We start from the raw sequence: 25888 nt of genomic DNA on the forward strand, positions 1-25888 counted from the left end.
TTCCTCGTGTTCATATGTAGTGTAAATACTGGGTGGCTTGTCTGCTGTTTTTTTTTACAGCGACAATTCTGCTGTGTTTAACCCCTTTAGCCCCCGGGCACTTTCCGTTTTTGCGTTTTTGTTTTTTGCTCTCTTTCTTCCGAGAGGCGTAACTTTATTATTTTCCCATCAATCTTGCCATATGAGGGCTTGTTTTTTGCGGGACGAGTTGTACTTTTAAATGAAACCATGAGTTTTACCATATAGTGTACTGGAAAACGGCAAAAAAATTCTAAGTGCAAAAAAATTGCAAAAAAAGTGTGATCGTACAATAGTTTTTGGGATATTTTATTCCCTGTGTTCAGTATTTGGTAAAACTGAGGTATATATGTGATGCCTTAGGTCGGTGCGAGTTTTTAGACACCAAACATGTATAGGTTTACTTGTATCTGAGGGGTTAAAAAAAATTCACAAGCTTGTCCAAAAAACGTGGCGCACGTTTTGCGCCATTTTCCAAAACCCGTAGCATTCTCATTTTTCAGGATCTGAGACTCATTGATGGCTTATTTTTTGCGTCTCGACCTGACGTTTTTAACGGTACCATTTTTGCGCAGATGCTACGTTTTGATCGCCTGTTATTGCATTTTGCGCAAAATTTGCGGCGACCAAAAAACGTATTTTTGGCGTTTGGAATATTTTTGCCGCTACGCCGTTTACTAATCAGATTCATTGATTTTATATTTTGATAGATCGGGCATTTCTGAACGTGGCGATGCCAAATATGTGTATATTTTTTATTTTTTTTAACCCTTTAATTTTCAATGGGGTGAAAGGGGGGTGACTTTTAAGTTTTTTTATTTTTTTTTAATTTTTTAAAACTTTTTTTTTTACTTTTTTTTTATTTTACTAGTCCCCCTAGGGGGCTATAGCAATCAGTAATCCGATCGCTTTGCACTATCTGCAGATCTCAGCTACAGAGCTGAGAACTGCAAATTTGCTGCTTCACTTTCAATGCCGGCTGTATTCCGGCATTGAGAGGAAGTGACTCATGTTAGCTACAGGCGTCATCACATGACCCTGTGCTACCATGGCAACCGCCGAAAGTCACGTGATCATGTCACGTGACTTCCGGTGGGGGCGGGGTAAGTCACTGTAATGGCGACGCCCATATACATATCGCTGCCAGATTTTGGCAGTGAAATGTAAGGGGTTAATGGCCGCGGGTGGAAGCGATTCCACCCGCGGCTAGCAGGCACACATGTCAGCTGTTGATAACAGCTGATATGTGCGCGGATCGCGGCCGCCTGCCGGCGGCAGGGGGCGGGGCTTACCGGCACACGATCCATGACGTACCCAGTACGTCATGGGTCGTTAAGGGGTTAATAGAGATGAGCGAACTGGCCGTGGTTCGGCTCGAGTTCGGTTCGCCGAATGGAGGTCTCGTTCAAGTTCGGTTCGGCGAACCACTCGAACCACATAGGAAACAATGGGAGGCAATCACAAACACATAAAAACACCTAGAAAACACCCTCAAAGGTGTCCAAAAGGTGACAAACAACTCACAACACAACATAAACACATGGGAAAGTGACAAGAACAAATTCTCATGCGAAAACAAAACAGTGTTACAAGGAAAAGAGGATGAGACACAGATATAGGCATGGCATGCCCTTATAAAATCATGTAAAACACCGTAAGGTTACTCCAAGCGGAGTCTCCCTTTTTTCCAAAAATTGGGCCACGCACACACCCACCCCTTCAGTGGCAGCACTTGTGCCCCAGTTATACACTTCACAGGTAGATTTGCATCAAGCACATTCAAAAATACACCATACTTAACCGTTCCCAGGATGATCCCGGGGTAGTTAGCAAAGTCTTTCTTGATCCCAGCTCTGTTCATCTTGGATCATTTTTAAAAACACTGTAAGCAAGGGTTACTCCAAGCGGAGTCTCCCTTTTTTCCAAAAATTGGGCCACACACCCACCCCTTCAGTGGCAGCACTTGTGCCCCAGTTGTACACTTTACAGTTAGATTTGCATCAAGCACATTCAAAAGTACTCCATCCTTAACCGTCCCCAGGATGACCTCGGGGTAGGTAGCAAAGTCTTTCCTGAACCATGACTTGTTCATCTTGGCTCCTTTTAAAAAACACAGCAAGCAAGGGTTATTCCAAGCGGAGTCTCCCTTTTTTCCAAAAATTGGGCCACACACATACCCACCCCTTCAGTGGCAGCACTTGTGCCCCAGTTGTACACTTCACAGCTAGATTTGCATCAAGCACATTCAAAAATACGCCATACTTAGTTAACCGTCCCCAGGATGACCCTGGGGTAGGTAGCAAAGTCTTTCCTGATCCCAGCTCTGTTCATCTTGGATCATTTTAAAAAACACAGCAAGCAAGGGTTACTCCAAGCGGAGTCTCCCTTTTTTCCAAAAATTGGGCCACACACCTGTGGCGCCCTGGACAAGCCAGGACATCACAAGCACAACACCTACACACCGCACACTCCCGGTCAGGCACACCGAGGTCAGACACAAACCTTTGTTGCCTTCCTCCAGGGGCTGATGTTCACACCAGGGGGGTGGGCCAGGCGGTTGGCCCCGCCCACCAAGGAGTTCACAGTCCTGGAGGCGGGAAAAGTAAGGCAGTTTAGTTTGGGAGTGGAGAGAGGAGTAAAGTGGCAGTTAAGCAGCCTGAAGTTGGTCCGGGTGTGTGGCCCGGACGGATCAGCAAGGTTGGCAGACGGTGGTGACCGTCTGCAGGAGTGGCCTATTGGAGCTAGCCGTAAGGACCGTGGATGGGCGGTGGCCCGGCGGTACCGGACCGGTACGCAAAGAAAAGCCAGCACCATCCGGCAGGGGCTTACGGACCCCGGCAAGGCTAGGAGTCACCGTGAATTTGCCAAATCCGTTAGCGAAGGGAACCTCCTGGGTTTCCCAGCAGCCAAGTCCCGACAGAAGGCAACCGTCCAACCGAGAGAGGGAAACACAGTCACCGCCAAGGCTAAAGTTCCCAGGGCCAGAGCCTGCGGGCAAAAGGGGCTCCTTCAGAACCCATCCAAGCTGGTAGCGGGTTACCGGTGGGAACCCATTGGAACCGTTACAGTACATAGGTGCAGGGAAAGGCAGTCACCATCAACCTGACGGGAGAAACAACACCGCAGCCGTCTGTGGGACCCGTCCATCCAGCAGAGTGTTTTACCGAGAACTGTGTCCTCATCATTGGCTGAGTGAGTACCACCGTGCCGTGCGGCACAGCGCTGCCCCCGCAACCCTGCACCTCGCCAGGCCCTGTAACCCGCCTGCCATCCATCCCTACCCCATCACCGGGCCCCGGGACAACCAACCCCCTACCCATGGAGGGGAGAACTAACATCCAGGCTGCTCCCTATCATCGCTCCCGGGATCCCCCATCCAGTGCAGCGGTGCTGTCACCAATCTCACCACAATCGTGGGTGGCATCACGGACAATATCCAATCCCCACAATCAATCCCCACCCTTTTCACTCACGGGCGAGGAACGCCGCTCGAGCCACCACCGAACAGCAGCAGCAGCCGAACCCGAGCAGTGGGTGAGCGCAGCGTCCCCTCCTCCGCCTGCGACACATCTACCCCTTCAATGGCAGCACTTGTGCCCCAGTTGTATACTTCACAGGTGGATTTGCATCAAGAACATTCCAAATCCACAAGCATTTACTCTCCCCAGGATGACACAGGGGTAGTAAATTCCTTGTGGATCCATAACTTGTTCATCTTGATGAACGTTAGTATGTCCACATTGTCACTGGACAGAAGCGTGCGCTTATCTGTCAGCACACACCCAGCAGCACTGAAGACACGTTCAGAGACAACGCTGGCAGCTGGACACGACAAAATCTCCAAGGCGTAAGTGGAGAGCTCTGGCCATTTTTCACGATTTGAAGCCCAAAATGAGCAAGGCTCCATTTGCAAAGTCATGGCATCGATGTTCATTTGGAGATACTCCTGTATCATCCTCTCCAGCCGTTGACTATGTGTCAGACTTGTTGTCTCTGGTGGCCTTGCAAAGGATGGGCTAAAAAAATTATGAAAAGATTCAATAAAATTGCTGTTACCAGCACCAGATACGGTGCTGCTGGTACGGGTAGACTGTTGAAGATGACGAAACCGTCCCATGTTTGTCAAGTTACAACTGGGAGATTCACTCCCTGCACCACGGTTGTTTGGTGGAAAAGCCGAGCTAAGATCGAGTACCAGCTTCTGCTGATACTCCTGCATACGTGCATCCCTTTCTATGGCTGGAACTATGTCACAAAATTTAGACTTGTACCGGGGATCTAATAGTGTGGCAAGCCAGTACTCATCATCACTTCTAATTTTGACAATACGAGGGTCATGTTAGAGGTAGTGCAGCAAGAAGCCGCTCATGTGTCTTGCGCAGCCATGCGGACCAAGTCCACGCTGTGTTTGTGGCATAGAGGTGCTAACCGTTCTTTCTTCCTCTGACATCTCCCCCCAACCTCTTTCAACTGAAATTTGAGCAAGGTCTCCCTCATCCGCTGAGTTTTCCATGTCCATGGACAGTTCGTCCTCCATTTCTTCATGTTCTCCTGCACCTTCCTCAACATTTCGCCTGCTACCATGCGCCCTTGTTGATCCCTTTCCCCCATGGTCCCATGCCTGCCGCGTTGGTAATGATGAACGTCTGGACCTTGGTGATGTTGTTCTCTCTTGCGCATATGAATCCTCCTGTAGTTCCTCCCCTTCCTGTTGTCCCACCCCCTGACTCCGAATAGTGTTTAGCGTGTTCTCCAGCATCTAAATGGCTGGAACTGTCATGCTGATAATGGCATTGTCAGCGCTAAACATATTCGTCGTCATGTCAAAACTGTGCAGAAGGGTGCATAGGTCCTTGATCTGAGACCACTCCATCAGGGTGATCTGCCCCACCTCTGCATCTCGTTGGCCCAGGCTATACGTCATGACATATTGCACCAGGGCTCGACGGTGCTGCCACAGTCGCTGTAACATGTGGAGAGTTGAATTCCAGCGTATCGGCACATCACATTTCATGCGATGAACCGGCAGGCCGAAAGACTTCTGGAGCAATGCAAGTCGCTCAGCAGCGGTGGTTGAATGGCTGAAGTGAGCAGACAGTTTTCGTGCCCTGTTCAGAAGGCCATCTAGACCGGGATAGTGTGTTAAAAATTGCTGGACAACAAGGTTCAACACGTGAGCCATACAAGGCACGTGTGTCACCTTGCCCAGGCGAAGGGCCGCACCCAGTTTTGCAGCATTGTCGCACACGGCCTTACCAGGCTGCAGGTTGAGTGGAGACAACCATTTACCAAACTCAGTCTCCAGAGCTGCCCACAACTCAGCCGCTGTGTGACTCTTATTTCCAAGACATTTCAAGCTAAAGACCGCCTGATGCCATTGCGCTCTGCTGCCAGCATAGTAATGAGGGGTGTGTGATTCCTTCTGCGCAGTTAGAACGCTGGTGGCCTGACCAGGCAGGCTTGGAGCGGAGGTGGAGGACCCAGACGAGGTGGAAGAGGCAGAAACAGTGGCGTAACTTGGACAGACAGAGGATTGACACACAAGTCGTGGGGACGGCAAGACCCTTCACCATCTATCACGATAGTTACCCAGTGCCCAGTCAGCGACATGTAACGTCTCTGTCCATGCTTACTGGTCCAAGTATCGGTGGTGAAATGCACCCGTTCACACACAGAGTTTCTCAAGGAAGCGGTGATGTTGTGTGCGACATGCTGGTGTAGCGCAGGCACACCTTTCTTTGAGAAGTAGTGGCGACTGGGCATCTGGTACTGGGGCACAGCGACAGACATAAGGTCTCTAAAATCCTGTGTGTCCACCAGGCGGAAAGGCAGCATTTTGGTAGCCAAGAGCTTACAGAGGGATAAAGTCAACCTCTTAGCTTTGTCATGGGTCGCAGGAAATGGCCTTTTATTTGTCCACATCTGAGGGACAGAGATCTGGCTGCTGTGTGTAGATGGTGGTGAGTAGGTTGTCCCTGAAAAAATGCAGGTTTGTGAGGAAAGTGCAGGCGTAGACATGATGTTTCCTTCATCCAACGTTGATGCTATCGATGTCTGAGAGCTGTATACACGCACTTGTTTCCCCTTCCAAACCAAATGATGACCTACCAAGCAAACTGCCTGTTGCGGTTACAGTGGTAGAAGTTGTGCGTGGAAAACCAGGTGTGGCAGCTGTCCCGACAGTCCTAGAAGATGAAGAGCGCGCGGATGCACTGGAAGAGGCAGGTGGTGGATGGTTCGCTCTGCTAGACCGCATTGCAGCACGGCGAGCTTCCCACTGGGACATATGATATTTATTCATGTGACGATTCATGGAAGAAGTTGTCAAACTCCTGAGGTTTTGCCCTCTACTAACAGAATCACGACAAATTTTACATATCACATGATTTGGGCGATCTTTTTCTATGTCAAAAAAGGTCCAGGCTAGGCAAGGCTTAGAGGGCATGCGACCTGCTGAGCCCCCCCGACTAGTGCTCAGAGGCAGAGTGGTGGCTGAGGATGCAGTTGTAGACGTGCTACCAGTACTACTTCTCTGTCCAGGAAGGCGCAAGGTAACTTCGTCGTCAGTAGCATCCTCCTCCACTGCCTCTGTTGACCTTCTCGAGTGCCTGACTGTGGGATGACAGTAGGTGGGATCTAGAACTTCCTCATCAAGCGTTGTGTTTGCACTCCCCTTACCCTCAGACTGAGCCTCTTCCTGACGTGAACCAATATTTAAGTTGTCATCCCAATCTGGTATCTGTGTCTCATCGTCATCAGTATGTTCCTCATTGTCTATAACAACAGGTGTTACAGTTTGTGAATAAGGGTCAACATTATGCTCAGAAACTTGGTCCTCACGGCCTGAATCAGAGTCACAAAGGTTCTGGGCATCACTGCAGACCATTTCCTGGTCTGTACTCACTGTAGCTTGGGAGCAGACCTCTGATTCCCAGGCTATAGTGTGACTGAACAGCTCTGCACACTCAGCCATCTCAGTTCCACCATACTGTGCAGGGCGGATGGAGACTTCAGAGCTGGGAGAAAGCAAGTGTGATTGGGATGACAACTCAGAGGACTGGTGTTTTTTGGATGCGGTAGTTGAGGTGGCGGAGAGGGCACATGTTGTACCACTTGAGATCCATTCAAGCATTTTCTTTTTTTGGCCATCATCTACCTTTGTTCCAGTTGTTCGTGTCCGTAAAAAAGGGAGAACATCGGATTGTCCACGGTAAGTAGTAGACATCTTACTTTTGCTGGAAGATGGTCTATCTTCAGCAGACGTTAATGGAGCTTTGCCACCTTCCCCACGGACAAACCCTTTTTTTCCTTTTCCAACACGCCTCTTCCCCTTTCTACCAGCATCTGTCATTTTGCCACTCATTTTGATTGAGACAAGATTGTGCACTTAAAATGTGGTAGTAAAAATTGAGAGGTGGTGTAGATTGCAGCGGTGGTCTATCTTTATTAACAGCAGAATAAACAACAATAACTATCCCTGACAATGCAACTACGGCCCTTAAACTGGCAGCATAGTTTGCTATTAGAATGGCTTAGTAACAATGAGTTTCAATGTGCAATGCAGGGGTGCCGCAAATAGCTTTGCACTAGTGGGACAATAATGAAGTCCAACAGCCACTTTTAGGATGCCACTAAGTTTACTCAGTGTTTGCTAGTATAATGGCTTAGTAACAATGAGTGTGAGTCTGCAATGCAGTGGTGCTGCAAATAGCTTGGCACCAGTGGGGCACAAATGGAGTACAACAGCCACGTTTAGGATGCCACTAAGTTTCCTCAGTGTTTGCTAGTTTAATGGCTTAGTAAAAATGAGTTTGAGTCTGCAATGCAGTGGTGCTGCAAATAGCTTGGCACCAGTGGGACAATAATGGAAGTCCAACAGCCACTTTTAGGATGCCACTAAGTATCCTCAGTGTTTGCTAGTATAATGGCTTAGTAACAATGAGTTTGAGTGTGCAATGTAGTGGTACCGCAAATAGCTTTGCACCAGTGGGACAATAATGGAAGTCCAACAGCCACTTTTAGGATGCCACTAAGTTTACTCAGTGTTTGCTAGTATAATGGCTTAGTAACAATGAGTTTGAGTCTGCAATGCAGTGGTGCTGCAAATAGCTTGGCACCAGTGGGGCACAAATGGAGTACAACAGCCACTTTTAGGATGCCACTAAGTTTCCTCAGTGTTTGCTAGAATAATGGCTTAGTAACAATGAGCTTGAGTGTGCAAAGGGCAGGAGGGTACAGTGGCAGGGTTGTGGGTCAGTGTACAGGAATGGAAGCCTCACTTTCTATCCCTCCTAATGGGGAAATGCAGCGAGGAAGTCCCTGACCTTAGCTACACAGACGCTGTTATCTGTAGCTGTTAAAATCTGTTTCCACGGACCTGATGGTCACCTATGGCTCTGAGCCTGCTTTTATTAGCCCTTACAAGGGCTAATAGAAACTTCTATCCCTATTCTGTATAGCGATGTGTGTGGAGCATAACACAGCAGTATCGGAGACAGGAGCTACGCCAGCGGTGACTGACACCATGACGCAGAAGAGATAATGGCGTCCGGACAGGCAAATACCCGTTTTTATAATGCAGGGACATGTGACATGGACATCCTATCACACATGTCATTGCTTCTCTGGCTAAAAGTCCACTTAGCTGTCTGTGTGTCTGGGATTGGCTGACATGCTGGCCTGCCCCACACTACACGCGCGCACTTAGGGAAGGAAGACAGGGGGAAAAAAAAAAAATGGCGATCGCCATTATCCCAGCAGCAGTGATCTGAGTGCGCTGTTCCCGCACACTATACGCTGAAATTTCATAATAGTGTGAGTCACAGAGTGACTTACACTATTACAGCGGAGAGCCAGCTAGTAATTAGCTTGGCTTTTTGCTGCTAGAAACGTTCTGGAATCTAACTAGAACTATCGAGCTTTAGCAAAGAGCTCGAGTTCTAGTTCGATCTAGAACAGCCCCCAAAATCACTCGAACCGCGAACTGGAGAACCACGAACCACGAACCGCGCTCAAATCTACTTATCAGCCTCGTTCTGGTTTCAGGAGACACTATTTCTGGTCGCTGCGCCTGACTTCCTGGGCTGGTTGTAGTTTTGCTCTGCAGCCTGTGACTGGCTCTGGTGAGATTTCCTGTTTGATCTGACTCCTTGTTAACATTCCCTGACATGTACCCTCCCCCAATCATCCGTCTGTTCCAGTCCTTAACATCCCGCTCCTGTCAGTTGTTTACCACCCATCCTGGTTCATCTTTCTTTCCGTGTTTGTGTCTCCTCAACCTCCGGTGTTGTCTTCTGTTCCCTCTTTCCTTTGTGTTTCCCAATGCATACCTGATCTTCCAGCATCCGACTTCCGTTCTGTTTTCTGACCTGATTTTGATCTTCCCTTTGCAGTGACTTGACTTTCCTGGCTAGACTCTGACTGCTTGACTACTCTATTGTCCCCTGTTGGGTCGCCTGTTAGCTGCCTGCTGTACTTCAGCCTCCTTTTCGTTTGTTACTTTGACTCTCCTTCACTACTCTGTTACCACCTAGTGGTGAATATGTGGCGCCCTGGCCTAGCCAGGTCGTCACAGATAACATACAAACACCCCCACCCCCATTAGACAGGGACACCAGCCAAACAAAAACCCATGTTGCCTCCCTCCAGTGTCTGATGTCCACATCAGGTGGGGTGGAGCCAAGCGGTTGGCTCCACCCACCGAGGAGTTCACAGGCCTGGAGGCGGGAAAAGTGTCAGTTGAGTTCAGGAGTTGAGTGGAGGAGTTTGGAGTGAGAGGAGCAAGCACTTGGGTGTTTGGGTTTGTAGCCCAGGCACTGACAGCAAGTTTGGCAGACGGTGGTGGCCGTCTGCAGGAGTGGTGAAGCAACGCGGAACCGTAGGACCGGGGTCGGGCGTTGGACCGCCGGTACCGACCGGGGAGCGAAGTGAAGCCAGCACACACAGGCAGGGCCATTGGACCCCGACCAGGCTTGGAGCCGCTGTCAATAGTCAGATCCGAATGTGACTGGAACCCCAGGGGTTTCACAACAGCAAAATTCCCGATTGAAGGCAACCGCCCACACCGTGAGGGTATATGTCATGCTCCCCAGCTCCCGTGCCACGCTCCCCGGCTCCCCTGCCACGCTCCCCGGCTCCCCTGCCACGCTTCCCCGCTCCCATGTCACGCTCCCCAGCTCCCGTGCCACGCTTCCCTGCTCCCGTGCCATGCTCCCCGGTCCCCCGCTCCACAGCCTCCATGCTCCCTGACCTGCGTCCTCCAGGCAACCCGGTCCCCTCTCCCAGCGCCCGTGTGCGACGCTGAGCCAGCCCGGCACTCCTGCCTCCTATGCACCGCTTCCTGCTCTGGCTTCTGGCACCCGGGCCTCGCGCATGCGCATTAGGGCGCACGCGCGGTCATTGACCCTCTCTTAAAGGGCCAGCGTCCTCCAACAGGATATTAAAGATTCAGGTACAGGGTATATAGGGGGTTCCTTTCCAAGTGGGCGGGGCCTGTTCTTCGTGATTGCTAAGCTAGGAGTCAGGTCCCCCTGTGCCTTGTCCCGTACTTACCTATCTCTCTTGTAGAGCCACTCCTGTCTCGCCAACCGGTCCTGACTGTTCCAGAACCCCGAACGGTGACTGTCCGCCATCCCGTCAGTCCCTACCGTCTCCGATCCCTGGATCTGTGTGGTGACCAACCTCCTCGCTCAGCTGGTTCTGGACTCTGCCTGACATCATCCCGGCCTCCGAACCTGAGCTCCGTCACCCGGACTACCTTCAGAGACTCCGTGGTCCCAGGGACTTCTTCACTCCACTCCTCTGAACGGACTGTCCTGCTACCCGTAGTGCTCCGGCTACCAGGCACCTTGCCCTCGGTGGGGTGCTCAGTCCAGTGGATCCACCTCCTGGGCCTACCCGTCCTCCTGGTCCTAACAGTATACAGCTACCGCCTAAGGCTAGAGACCCAAGGGCCAGTGCCTGCGGGCAAACGGGCTCCTCCGGTACCCATACACCGGGGAGCGGACTACCGTTTGGAATCCATAGTAGTCAGAAGGAGAACATCAAGGTGCAGGGAAAGACAGCCGCCATCACCTGTCCGGGGAGAGGCACTGCAGCCGGCTGCGGGACCCGTCCATCCAGCCATTTTGTTTACCGAGGACTTTGTACCTTTCTTGCTGAGTGAGTACACCCGTGCCATCCGGCACCGCGCCGCGCTGTCCCTGCCACCCTGCACCTCACCGACCCTGCCTCCCCGTCACATCATCGGGCCCCGGGACCACCAACCCCTACCCACGGAGGGGGAAAACAACATCGCAGCTGCTCCCTACCATCGCTCCCGGGATCCCCGTCACCAGCAGCGGTGGTGCCCATCTTCACCACGACCCGTGGGTGAAGTCACGGACTAAATCCCCCAAACCAACCACCCCTTTCACTCACGGGCGAGGAGCGCCGCTCAAGTCCCCGGATCTGGCCCACAGCTCGAGCCACCGAGCAGCCATCGCAGCAGCTCCGGACCCGAGCATTAGCGAGCGCAGCGCAGTGGCGTCCTCCCCGCCCGCGACAAATACGCTCTACTACATCTTACCAGCCCTTTGTACAGCGTGACAGAAACCAATTAATAGTTATGATATTCTAACAGTTTTGCCCTTTTTTATTATTATTATTATTAGTAGTAGTAGTAGTAGTAGTATTTTATTTGCAACTCTCTTCATAGACGCAGAATGTGCCCATGTACAATTTATCATATTATAGAGTTTTCTATGCACTATAACCCTACATGCTGTATTTGCAACATTTGTTTTTAGATATTTTGTGTTTTGTTTTCTTTTAGAGTAGCCTCAATGCAGATGAAGGCCTTGGTGTTGCTTCACTCAGTATCATCTATGGAGCACTAATTATCTCTTCAGTGTTTGTGCCTCCTATTCTTATTAAGAAAATTGGATGTAAATGGACAATTGTTGCCTCCATGTGCTGTTATATTACATATTCTCTTGGCAACTTCTACCCTAGCTGGTAAAGTATTTAAACATACATAAACTATTCTAAAAATGTACTAGTAAAATGTTCTATAAAAAAATAATACTAACACTGTATTTCTTACTAGGACAGTGCTTGTGAAAATAAGCTTTAAATCATTTGTAAATGAAGGGGCTTCAATCCACCAAGTCGTGGCCATGAACTGGGTGCACTGTTAGGCGGGCTTTGCACGTTGCGACATCACAAGCCGATGCTGCGATGTCGCACGCGATAGTCCCCGCCCCCGTCGCAGGTACGATATCTTGTGATAGCTGGCGTAGCGAAAATTATCGCTACGCCAGCTTCACATGCACTCACCTGCCCTGCGACCGTCGCTCTGGCCGGCGACCCGCTTCCTTCCTAAGGGGGCGGGTCATGCTGCGTCATAGCGACGTCACACGGCAGGCGGCCAATAGCAGCGGAGGGGCGGAGATGAGCAGGATGTAAACATCCCACCCACCTCCTTCCTTCCGCATTGTGGCCGGCGGCAGGTAGGAGATGTTCCTCGCTCCTGCGGCTTCTCACACAGCAATGTGTGCTGCCGCAGGAACGAGGAACAACATCGTACCTGTCGCGGCACCGGTATTATGGAAATGTCGGAGCCTGCAGTGATGATACGATAACGACGCTTTTGCACTCGTATCATCTAGGATTTACACACTACGACATCACAAGTGACGCCGGATGTGCGTCACTTTCGATTTGACCCCACCGACATCGCACCTGCGATGTCGTACTGTGCAAAGCCGCCCTTACACTCTTTTACTTTGTGTTTTGAAAGCTGCCCTGGCTTCTGACGGACAATGTACACTCCTAGAGTGATCACTGCCCCTCTTATGGGTATATGCACATTGATACTAGCTGCTCCAGCCTTTTGCACATAGGGGCTGGGTGCCTTCTTTTTCCTGGTTCCTCTCTGCTGATGCTGCTCGGACACTGGGAGTGGCGTCCATAGAGCGACAGATAGGAGAATATGCCCAGCCACCATGTGCAACCCACAAAGCACAAGTTGGGGCAATCACCAAGATGCAAATTGAGGAGGCGTAATGGTGCATCCAGCTCATGGCCACACCATGGATGCATTGAAGCCCCTTATTTGCAAATAGTTTCAAAATTATTTTCACAAGAACTTTTTTCAGTGAAGTCCCCTATAACACTATATAGTAAAGGGGGCTTTACACGCTGCGACATCGCTAATGTGGAGTCGTTGGGGGTCACAGAATTTGTGACGCACATCCGGCCGCATTAGTGATGTTGCTGCGTGTGACACCGATGAGCGATTTTGCATCGTTGCGACCGATATCGCAGCGTGTAAAGTAGCCTTTAGTCTAAGGCTGGAAACACATCTATGCGAGTAAAATCGGTCCGACTGGGCTGAAAAAAACTTGGCTGATTTTAGTTCACGTTAGGTCCGAGTGCAACGCAAGTGCGATGCTTTTTCTGAATAAATTAATGATTTTACTAGCGTGTGTAATGCGTGTGTAATGCGTTTGTAATGTGTATTTTTTACTATGTCATCTGCCATTCAGCTCTGCTACATGGCCGCTGACAGCAGACACAGACAGCCATGTAGCAGAGCTGAATGGCAGATGACAGCAGACACAGACAGAGCCGCACGATCAGAATGAACTCGGGTGAAGTTCACCCGACTTCATTGTCATGCTGCGGCTCTGTCTGTGCCGCGTCCTGATTAGCGGTCACCCGTGAAGGACTCACCGGTGTCCGCTAATCCCCTTAGTGACTGAAGTTAGCAGCCCTCTCTCATACTCACCGATCCCCGATCCCCGACGCGGCGCTGCACGGCATTCACACTGCTGCGGCAGCTTTTACTATTTTGAAAAAGCCGGCCACTCATTAAACAATCTCGTATTCCCTGCTTTCCCCGCCCAACGGCGCCTATGACTGGTTGAAGTGAGACACGCCCCCACGCTGAGTGACAGCTGTCTCACTGCAACCAATCACAGCAGCCGGTGGGTGGGTCTACACTGTGCAGTGAACTAAATAATTAAATAATTAAAAAAAACGGCGTGCGGTCCCCCCAATTTTAATACTCGCCAGATAAAGCCATACGGCTGAAGGCTGGTATTCTCAGGATGGGGAGCTCCACGTTATGGGGAGCCCCCCAGCCTAACAATATCAGTCAGCAGCCGCCCAGAATTGCCGCATACATTAGATTCGACAGTTCTGGGACTGTACCCGGCTCTTCCCAATTTGCCGTGGTGCGTTGGCAAATCGGGGTAATAAGGAGTTAATGGCAGCCCATAGCTGCCACTAAATCCTAGATTAATCATGTCAGGCATCTTCACGAGATACCTTCCATGATTAATCTGTAAGTTACAGTAAATAAACACACACACCTGATAAAATAATTTATTAGAAATAAAAAACGATAACAAATTCCCTGGTTCACCAATTTAATAAGCCTTAAAAAGCCCTCCATGTCCGGCGTAATCCAGGATGGTCCAGGTCCAGCGTCGCTTCCAGCTCTGCTGCATGAAGGTGACAGGAGCTGCAGAAGACACCGCCGCTCATGTCAGCTCCACGCAGCAAATGAGGTGAGTAGCGCGATCAGCTGAGCTGTCACTGAGGTTACCCGCGGCCACCGCTGGATCCAGTGGCGGCCACCGGGTAACCTCAGTGACAGCTCAGCTGATCGTGCTACTCACCTCATTTGCTGCGTGGAGCTGACAGGAGCGGCAGTGTCTTCTGCCGCTCCGGTCACCTTCATGCAGCAGAGCTGGATGCGACGCTGGAGGTCCGTGGATTACGCCGGACATGGAGGGCTTTTTGGGGCTTATTAAATTGGTGAACCAGGGAATTTGTTAGGGTTTTTTATTTCTAATAAATGATTTTTTCAGGTGTGTGTGTATTTATTTACTGTAACTTACAGATTAATCATGGAAGGTATCTCGTGGAGACGCCTGACATGATTAATCTAGGATTTAGTGGCAGCTATGGGCTGCCATTAACTCCTTATTACCCCGATTTGCCAATGCACCAGGGCAAATCGGGAAGAGCCGGGTACAGTCCAAGAACTCTCGCATCTAATGTATGCGGCAATTCTGGGCGGCTACTGACTGATATTGTTAGGCTGGGGGGCTCCCCATAACGTGGAGCTCCCCATCCTGAGAATACCAGCCTTCAGCCGTATGGCTTTATCTGGCTGGTATTAAAATTGGGGGGACCGCACGCCGATTTTTTTAATTATTTAATTATTTATTTCACTGCACAGTATAGACCCGCCCACCGGCTGCTGTGATTGGTTGCAGTGAGACAGCTGTCAATCAGTGTGGGGGCGTGTCTCACTGCAACCAATCATAGGCGCCGGTGGGTGGGGAAAGCAGGGAATACGAGATTGTTTAATGAGTGGCCGGCTTTTTCAAAATAGTAAAAGCCGCCAGAGCAGTGTGAATGCCGTGCAGCGCCGCGCCGGGATCGGGGAACGGTGAGTATGAGAGAGGAGGGGAAAATGACCGACAGACTGTGAGAGAGGGACAGAGATAGTGACGGACCGACAAAGAGAGAATAGAGACCGAGAGGGAGAGACCGACTGACAGAGAATAGAGATTGACAGACATTGTGAGACATCACTCGTTTCCAGTGTTTTAGGAAACATGCGAGAAATGTATTTAGAAAATCGGATGTCACTAGGATGGTGTGAGTGCCGTCCCGTGACATCCGATTATTTACACGCTCCCATAGACTTGCATTGGAGAGACTCTCAGTAGAAACTCGCAAAAAAGCAGCATGCTGCGATTTTTTTCTCGGTCCGATTTGGACTGAGAAAAAAATCGCAAATGCGAGCTGAATCATTGACTAACATGTGTCCGATTCCAATGCGAGATTTTCTCGCATTGCTCTACTGCGAGAAACTCGCAAGTGAGAAGCAGCCCTAAGGGTTTGTTCATCTGTTGCCCGTGCAGAAGTCGAACTGCTTGGATTCGGGATTGCTGTGGCTCGAGGGTGGTTGCGCCCACTCAAATGTAAAGGGAGTATTTACAGGGGATAAATGTTTGTGACGCCACCTGCTGGTTGCGGTAAGGGGAGTACCACCGCTGCCGATAGGAATCCCACGGCAGATGGTGTGGCAGCAGCAAGGTGTCAGTCCTTCCGCAGGTAGGGAAGGTCCCGGATGATGGGGGAAGAAGGTTTCGTGATCGGGTGGCTCGGCCTTGGGAAAGCAGGATGCAGGGGTCAGGTTACTCACTGCGGTAGTCTTGGTGCTGGATTGGGTGGAGTAAGCGGACACTCACACAAATGGTAAACCAAAGTCTCTAGGTACCGCAGTCTCTGCGGGGGAGCTCGTCCAGGTCCCACTCCGAACAGTGTCACTTGGGGGCTCCTGCCTCCATGCACAAAATTGATTGTCCATTGTGGCCCGTTGAAGCTTTCGGGGCCCCTCTACCCGTGTGTATGGCAGCTGTGCTCTTTATGGCTGGCACTTGGGATTTTAGTGGGTTGTGTATGAGGTGTGCCACCCCCACGTCGGCAGCCGGGCTGCTCGGATCCGGTTCCCGGTGGCTCGAGGGGCATCCAGACCCGGCTGTCATGCGGCCACTCAAATAAACGGGGTATTTACAGGGGATGGTGTATCTAAAGTTCGTGACGCCACCCATAATGTGTGGTAAGGTGGAATACCACCGCTGCAGCTGGGAGTACCCGGGGCGATGGAGTGGGCAGCTCGGTGTTTAACCCCTCCACGTTTAGAGGTAATGCCCCGGGACTCAGTGATGGTGACGGGGATGTGCCATTGGGGAGATAAGGGTCACTTGCGTACTCACTCAGTCCATAAAGCTGACACCGACAATTTCGTAAACCAAAGTTGTGGACACCGCTGCCGCTGAGGGGAGCACGTTTGGGTCCCATTCCTGCTGGTGTTGCCTGATGATCTGTGACCTTTCCCTTGGCATCTTGTTCTCTTTTTAGTTGGCCCCTATAGCTTGAAATTAGTCGGGTCCCGCTCCCCAGTGTGGCTAACTGTGGGAGCTTGCTCTCATGTTTCACGCTTGGGATTTCCTGGACTGTTTTAGTGGAAAGTCCTATCCCCCTCATTGCACTAGTACCCCGATTTTGGAGCAGGTGGAGAGTGGATCTTGAAAGTTCCGTTCTCGTCGGGTGAATTGTCAGGTTGCCTGAAGCTACTCCCTGACCTAGGGTCCACGTACCCCGTAGTGCCCTGGTCCCAGCCGGTGATGATACAAGACCGCCAGCTGTCCTTCACGACAATACTGTGCCCCTTGTCACAATCCCCTGCGACCGGGGTTCCAGCTCCTACTAGGCCCAGACCACCATCTGCTACCTAGTACTTCCAAGGAGCCCAGCTCCTGACCACCTCTCTCCTTCACTTCTAACACTACTCTGGCCTTCTCCTGACACTCCTGACCTCCCCTTACCAATGCCCAAATGGGCGACCCTATTCCACTCAGGTCGTCCACTGGTGTGTCTGGTGGGTGTGGTGTAGAGTGTTCCTAAGATTTTGATTAGCTGGTTTTGGCAACACCATTGGTTAGGGACCCATAACCAAGGAGGAGGTGGATACTGCACCGAAGGGCAGATTGCACAATACCCTGTGACGACCTGATAGGCCAGGGCGTCACATTCCCCCTTGGTTAAATGTAGCTTGTCCCCGAGCTACAGGACATCAGAGGTTTATTATTTTTTTAAACTGTGAAAAATAGAAAAGAAAACATTTTTATTTACAAACACGTCCCTCATTAGGGAAGCTGGTTACTTAAACGTTATGGGAAACTTTGTGAGTTCATCTCTCCAATGGTGGAACTCTACCGGTTTCAGTAGTAGCGGAGGTTCAACCTGCTCCGTTGCAGCCTCTTCCTGCCACAGTCCAGTCGCAATTTCCCGGATCCCATTAACCAGCCATCCAAACACTCTGACCCCCTGCAAACCTATTGTGGGTCCGTGACCAGGTTAAGGTCCCGGGCGTTGTGATAGATGACTCTAGTGGTCACAGAAGGTGCAACTATTTACAAAAACACAAGTTTGTGTTGGTCACAACCAGTCCTGTGACCGTGGTCCATTTTTACTGTATATAATTAACTAAGTCCCTGTACCGGTTGCACACATTATAGCAAATCTTCTCAGAAATTAGTAAACTTTCACTCTTTTCATTCAGACCCTGTTGGTTAGACACTCATTTTCTAACATGCTCTATATGAAAAATAACAAACTTAGGAAAATAACAAATGAAACACCAATACCTATCAAGTCTGTTACAACATTAGACATTACTGGTACCTCTAGCATTCTTCCTGATTCCTCCGTGGGGGTTGACCAAAGTTAGCCCATGTCGACCTTCTCAACTCTAAACCCTCATCCCCCTCTGGTGGCATGGTAATACTCTCTACAGGTTCCTCACCCTCAGTGTTGGTTTTAACTGGTAGGACCCTACGTGTGCGTGGCAAGGGTACAGGCGCAACTCTAGGTGCTGGAGTGGGTGCAGTGTCAGTAAGCCTTTCCTGTTCTGGTTCTTCAACGGGTTGTAGGAATGTTAACACAGGGACTATTACTGCTCCATTCTGCATAGCCAATCTTCCGGAAAGTCACCTAGGAGGGTACGGATCATTCTCTTCTTTCCTTCAACCACTTGAGGCTGAGGATGAGGTTCATCTGCCAATGCATATCTTTTTGCACCCATACAGACTGCAGAACTCCTGGAAGATTTCAGCCTTGAATGCAGGGCCTTCATCCATAAGGACTCGATTGGGTACCCATGCGGCCTACAGATGTGTGCCTGGAATGCCTTTGCCGCGGTGCTGGCAGTCAAATCTTTGACGGGTTTTTCAAACGGGTACCACCACTAAGAACCGTGAGTAATGGTCGACCATCGTGAGTACATACGTATACCCACTCCTGCTGGGGGTCAATTTGACATGGTCCAGAGCCACAATCTCCAGGGGCTGCTTGGTGACAATTGATGGAAGTGGAGCTCGCTGACTGGTGCCATCCTGCCTTCTCAAGGCGCAAGGGCCGCAATTCCTACACCAGGCTTCTATGGAATCCCTCATTCCTATACAGTAGAAGTGACTTCTCAGCAACATCTCCAGTTTCTTCCATCCAAAGTTCCCAGCTCCATCATGGTGCACCTCCAGCACCACCGGGACATACGCCCGGGGTATCACGATCTGGCAGATCCTCTCATGGGTCTTGGGGTTGGTTATGCTCCTGCATAACATGCCTTGGTGAAGATAAAGCAGACTCCGGTCTTGATACAATTTTCTGGCTTCCTCTGGGGCGCCTGGTTCGAGACGAGCGTCAGCTCTGGCCAGCAATGCCTTGACTAATCTGATTGCAGGGTCCCTATCCTGGGCTTCCTGCCAGCCATGGTGAGGCAATGGGTCACAGGTCATTTCTTGCTGATGGGTACATGGTCGAGGCCGCTCCACAGAAGTGGGTTGATGGAACGCAGGCAATTCAATCTCTTCCAGCTTCCAGGTCATCTTCATCCCTCCCATCATCGAACAGATGGGGCATCCTGGACAGTGCATCAGCGTTGGTGTTCTTGCGACCTGGTACTTTATAACAAAATCATAATTTGCCAACCTTGTGACCCAGCGCTGTTCCAAGGCTCCCAGCTTTGCCATATCCAGATGAGTCAATGGATTATTGTCCGTGTATACAGTAAACTTGGCAGCAGCAAGGTAGTGCTTAAACTTTTCTGTCACGGCCCATACGAGTGCCAGGAACTCCAGCTTAAAAGAACTATAATTCTCTGGGTTCATCTCCGTGGGCCTCAGCTTCTGACTAGCATAGGCTATCACCTTCTCCTTGCCCTTCTGCACCTGGGACAGGACAGCTCCGAGCCCCACGTTACTGGCATCCGTATACAGTCTAAACGGGAGACCGTAGTCGGGATATACCAGAATTTCATCCCCGGTTAGGACAGACTTCATCCACTCAAAGGAATCTTCTTGTTCCTTACCCCACCGGAGTGTAGGTCCCGAGGACTTGCCATGCACAGGTTGACCCACCAGAAGATCCTGCAAGGGGGCCGCCATCTGTGTGTACCCCTTGACGAACCTCCGGTAGTATCCCATCAGGCCCAGGAACTGACGCACTTCCCTGACAGTGGTTGGCCTTGGCCAGTTCTGGATAGCTGTTATTTTCTTGGGGTCCGGTGCCACACCTTCAACACTAACCACATGCCCCAAGTACTGTACCTTTGGCTTCAGCAGGTGGCACTTGGATGGCTTAAGCTTCATCCCGTATTTGGACAGGGCGTCAAACACCTCTGCCAGGTGTTCCAGGTGTGCCTCATATGTCTTGGAATAGACAATGACGTCGTCCAGGTACAGCAAGACCGTTTCGAAGTTGCAGTGACATAAGCACTCCAACAGCCTCTGGAACGTCCCCGGTGCATTGCACAGCCCGAATGGCATACTGTTGAATTCACACAGTCCCATCGGGGTAGCGAACGCGGTTTTCTCACGGTCTTCCTCGGCAACAGCCACCTGCCAATACCCGCTGGTGAGATCAAGAGTAGAAAAGTAAGAAGCAGACTTCAAGGCAGCCAACGATTCCTCAATATGGGGCAAGGGGTAGGCATCCTTGTGTGTGATCTTATTAATTTGTCAGTAGTCTACACACATTCTCATGGTACCATCCTTTTTCCTGACAAGTACCAGTATGGCGGCCCAGGGGCTGCAACTGTCGCGGATCACTCCTGCTTCCTTCATGCTTCTGAGCATATCTTTGGCACATTGGTAATGGGCAGGTGGTATGGGCCTATATCTCTCCTTGATAGGTGGGTGAGTGCCTGTGGGTATGTGATGTTGTACCCCTTTTATCCGCCCAAAATACAATGGGTGTTCACTAAAGACCTGCTCATACTCCTGGACAACCCTGTAAACCCTTGTTTGTGATGTGCAGATTTAGAGTCGGTACCCACGTGTAATTCCTGACACCACTTTTCTACTGGTCCCTGAGGGCTGTCACCGAGGAACTGGCTAGGCTTGTTTGAGGAACCCGCTGCATGGATGTCATCTGCATTAACTATGGACAGCTTGGCTATGGTGGCATATCTGGGTAGTGTGATCTCCTCTTCCCCACAATTCAACACTCGCACGGGCATTCTCCCCTTCCGGACGTCGACTACCCCCCGGCTGTAAACACGATGGACCACTGCTCTGACGGCAGGGGCTCTACCACTGCCTGGTAATCCTGTCCACGGGAGCCTACAGTTGCCCTGCACCATATTATCATTTCACTTTGTGGGGGCACTATAAGAGGGGCCACATCCATCACCCGTACACCACCTATCTCAACTCCAGAGAGATTTACCTATTGCCGCTACAGGAGGGCTCAGATCTCACTTTGCAGGACTCTCTGCCGCCCTGCTCCTGCAGTCTGAGACAGCTATTGAAACAAAAACAATACTTCTCCCATATAATTTTCAATGACATTTGTGCTTAAAATGATCTTAGGGTTCTGATCACTATGGTCATTCTGTACCACTATGAGGCCTTGCCTCGTCAATTCTACCCGGCCCACCTTAATGGTCACCTCCTTGAACCCGATTTGAGTCACTGGTAGCCCGTTGATGGCATAGATGGTAATGCTGTCATCTGGCGGGGTAAGTTCATCGTCAAGCCAAAATTTCTTATACAGTACATAAGGAATAGTTGTTTCTTGGGAGCCGGTATCAAGGAGTGCAGAGGTCGGGATCTCATCCAGGGTGATGGAAACGATGGGCCGTCCCCCTACATATCGCTCTCGTCAGTCTGCTGGGCCTTGGGAGTTTTTTCCTGGGGATTGGTCCTTGGCCCCAGGGGTTGGCCATTTTAAGAACAGCTCTGTGCGTAGTGGCCAGTCTTGTTACACTTATAACAAACAGGTGGTCCATACTGGTCACTGGTCCGTCCTTTATACGCCGGGGTCCTCTTCCTCATCCAAGGGACGTCTTCCGGACAGTCGGCCAGCTGTATTTCCCTCGACGGGATGGTCTTTGACTTGAGTTGCATTGCCTCCAGAATCCTTGCGACGTCGTTACTCAGTTGCTGTACTTGGGCAGACAAATCACTTGTTCCGCTACCGGGTGTCATTAGATGAGCCGGCTCTGGCAGTGCGAAGGCAGGGGGCTTCACCTGTAACGGGGATGTACCAGCTTGCCAAGATGGGAGTGGAGAGTCCGGAGCCTCCAGGGGCTGCAGGGCTTTGATTGCCAGCTCTTTCAGGGTAGAAAAGTCGAAAGCAGGATGTTCCAGGGCCCACAGCCAGAGCTGCTTGCGGTCCTCCACTGACTCTAATGCGGGCTTTACACGAGACGAGCTATCGTGCGATGCATCGTCGGGGTCACAGTTTTCGTGACGCACATCTGGCATTGTTCACGACGTCGTCTCGTGTGACACCTCCGAGCGACGCAGTATCGCTCACAAATCGTAAGTCGTGTACACGTTGCTCAGTTTTAAAAAATTGTTTAATTAAAATGGTGCCGGTTGTTCATCGGACCCGGGGCAGCACACATCGCTCCATGTGACACCCCGGGAACGATGAACACTGCTTACCTGCGTCCCGCGGCTCCCGGCGGCTATGCGGAAGAAAGGAGCTGGGCGGGATATTTACGTCCCGCTCATTTCCGCCCCTCTGATGCTATTGGCCGGTGGCTGTTTGACGTCGCTGTGACGCCGAACGTCCCTCCCCCTTCAGGAAGAGGAGGTTTGCCGCCCACAGCGAGGTCACTCAGCAGGTAAGTACGTGTGACGGGGGTTTCACGACTTTGTGCAACACGGGCAGCGATTTGCCCGTGACGCACAAACGACGGGGGCGGGTACGATCGATCATGAAATCGCACGATCGGTCGACTCGTGTAAAGCAGGCATAAGCCTTGCAGGAACTACTCCACCAGCATCTTGTTCCCCTCTGGCTCTCCAATATCGTTGGACAATCTCAGGGTCCGCAGCGCCGCTTGTAACTTTAAGGCGTAATCCCTAATGCTGTCTTGGGGCGATTGTTTGCAGCTATAGAACCTCATCTTCAGCTTAGCCTCAGTGCGGGTCTCAAATGCAACTCCAAGTCTCTTAAAGATGACAGGTAACGAGACCAGATCCTCCTCAGTCCATGTCTCCACTTCCAATTCGGCACCGCCGGTCAGCTGCCCCAGTACCACGGACGCCCGCTGCCGTTCGGTCAGGGCATACATATCGAGAACGTTACATATCTTCTTCCTGAATCTCTGCACGTAGGGCAAGAATATTGGCATTATTGGCACAACCGCAGTGGGTCCCGGTGCCACCGCTCCTGCGGCCGGAGTGGTGTCCGCTGCACCAGCGTTACCCTGGTCGGGTGGAGGCAGCGCCAACACGTTTCCATCGTCTGGCGTCGACATTCTCGCGCGCCGCCTCGGTTTTCCCTCAGCACTCTTCTTAGCGCTGTGGCCCTCTGGAAACTTCCAGTTCCGGCCTCACACTCAGGACAAAGGGCGGGGCTTTTGCTTCGCGCGCATTTGCGGGGAAGATGACGTTTTGGCACAAAAAGATGGCGGAAGATAGCGGAATTGGCGGGAAACGGGATCTTGACTCGCGGTCTTCAGTCTTCAAGGCGCACGTCACCCAGGTAAGTGGGTACTGATTGTATCCTGTTCGTGACACCAGGAATTTTGAGGTGTGCCACCCCCATGTCAGCAGCCGGGCTGCTCGGATCCGTGTTCGCGGTGGCTCGAGGGGCGTCCGGCCCGTGGGTCGTGCGGCCAGTCAAATAAAGGGGGTATTTACAGGGGATGGTGTATCTAAAGTAGGCGACGCCACCCATGCTGTGTGGTAAGTTGGAGTACCACCGCTGTAGCTGGGAGTACCCGGGGGCGATGGAGTGGGCCTCCACGGGTAGGGGGAATGCCCTGGGAGTCGGTGATGGTGATGGGGATGTGCCGTTGGGGAGGTAAGGGTTACTTGCATACTCACTCAGTCCATAAAGCTGACACTGACAACTTAGTAAATCGAAGTTCTGGACACCGCTGCCGCTGAGGGGAGCACGTTTAGGTCCTGTTCCTGCTAGGGTTGCCTGATGATCTGTGACCTTTCCCTTGGCACCTTGTTCTCTTCTTATTTGGCCCCTATAGCTTGAAACTAGTTACATAGTTACTTAGGTTGAAAAAAGACCTAGGTCCATCTAGTTCAACCTTCCTCCACCAGTTCTACATTTGGTCACTAAGTCATTTATAACCAACAATGATAGTTACATAGTTACTTAGGTTGAAAAAAGACCTAGGTCCATCTAGAAAAGACCTAGGTCCATCTAGAAAAGACCTAGGTCCATCTAGAAAAGACCTAGGTCTAGTCGGGTCCAGTTCCCCAGAGTGGCTAACTGTGGGAGCTTGCTCTCAGGGTTCATGCTTGGGATTTCCTGGACCGTTTTAGTGAAAAGTTGCGCTAGTTTGTTGCGCTAGTACCCCGATTTTGGAGCAGGTGGAGAGCGGATCTTGAAAGCTCCATTCTCGTCGGGTGAATTGTCAGGTTGCCTGAAGCTACTCCCTGACCTAGGGTCCACGTACTGGTCCCAGCCCGGTGATGGTACAAGGCTGCTGGCTGTCCTCCAAGACAATACCGAGCCCCTTGTCACAATCCCCTGCGACCGGGGTTCCAGCTCCTACCAGGCCCAGACCACTGTCTGCTACCTAGTACTTCCAAGGAGCCCAGCTCCTCACCTCCTCTCTCCTTCACTTCCAACACTACTCTGGCCTTCTCGTGACACTTCTGACCTCCCCTTACCAACCCCTCAAGTGGGCGACCCTATTCCACTCAGGCCATCCACTGGTGTGTCTGGTGGGTGTGGTGCACAGTGCTCCTAGGATTTTGATTAGCTGGTTTTGGCAACACCATTGGTTAGGGACCCATAACCAAGGAGGAGGTGGATACTGCACAGAAGGGCAGATTGCACAATACCCTGTGATGACCTGATAGGGTTCTCCAAAGTACATGTGAGGCCCTGGCCTATCTCCCGTTTTGTGTTGATGCCTTCAATCTCTGACCTCTTGGGAAAGTTCATAAAGATACTATCCTCCACAGGTTAATTATCAAGGAACCTGAAGCTCTTTCCTGATCTAGGGTCCTGTAACTCACCGTGCTCTGTACCGGTCAGTTCTTTTGGGGTCTTGATGCTGACAGTCCTCCTCCACTATGTCCATTGTCACTACCACCGTCTGCGAGCCAACCTGTCGCCTCCCTGGAAGCTACAACTCACCAGCTACTCACTCTTTGAGGCCTACTTCTGGACTCTTTGTCTCGCCTCCGACCTTTCTGCCTGACCTCTAGGTGGGCGGCTCTGCTGTAACTTGACCAAGCCACTGGTGTGTCTGTACAGGTCATAGTGTGAGGTGTGGATGGGATTTGTAGTGCTGATGGTGTGACACCGGTTATTGGGAACCTGGAACCATGGGGGTTGGGTCCTGCACTCTGGAGGACAGGATGCAGTTCCCTGTAGCACCCTGATATAGTCAGGGGCGCTACATTAACATCTGTGTATAACACCCCATTTTCATTCATAAAAGTTGAAAGAGTGAAATCCGTTTGATATTCCATATCATGCAAGGATGCCATTTTTTTTCTCACCGAACATACGTATGTCATCCATATGACGTTTTTTTTTTTTGTCAGCAACTATTATTGTACAGGACAATTTACAGTATTCTATGCTATGGAATGGTATATCCATAAAAAGTAGACTGCATGTGAATAGTCCGTATGCAGTACATTTTTTTCTCGCACCCATAGATTTGTATTGGCGAGTCTTGGCCATTTTACACAACCATTTGCAGCATGCTGTGATTTTGTTCCTCAGTACGAAAAAAAGGAAATTTTTGCAGACTGCTCTGCCTTATTGTTTAACATTTGTGTGAGTGCAATCTGATTTTGGATTGCACTCGCCG

At 50.9% G+C, this 25888-nt stretch overlaps 1 protein-coding gene across 2 annotated transcripts in view; it reads left to right on the forward strand.

The window, feature by feature from the left end:
- Positions 1-25888, forward strand: part of LOC142295128 (protein unc-93 homolog A-like) — a 592827-nt gene that overhangs the window by 100783 nt on the left and 466156 nt on the right. For both annotated transcript variants that reach the window (XM_075338196.1, XM_075338195.1), the window contains exon 2: positions 11831-12012. In XM_075338196.1, the coding sequence (XP_075194311.1) occupies positions 11831-12012 (182 nt within the window). The remainder of the gene's footprint in view (positions 1-11830; positions 12013-25888) is intronic.

This window comes from Anomaloglossus baeobatrachus, chromosome 3 (assembly GCF_048569485.1).
Source record: "Anomaloglossus baeobatrachus isolate aAnoBae1 chromosome 3, aAnoBae1.hap1, whole genome shotgun sequence".
NCBI lineage: Eukaryota > Metazoa > Chordata > Amphibia > Anura > Aromobatidae > Anomaloglossus > Anomaloglossus baeobatrachus.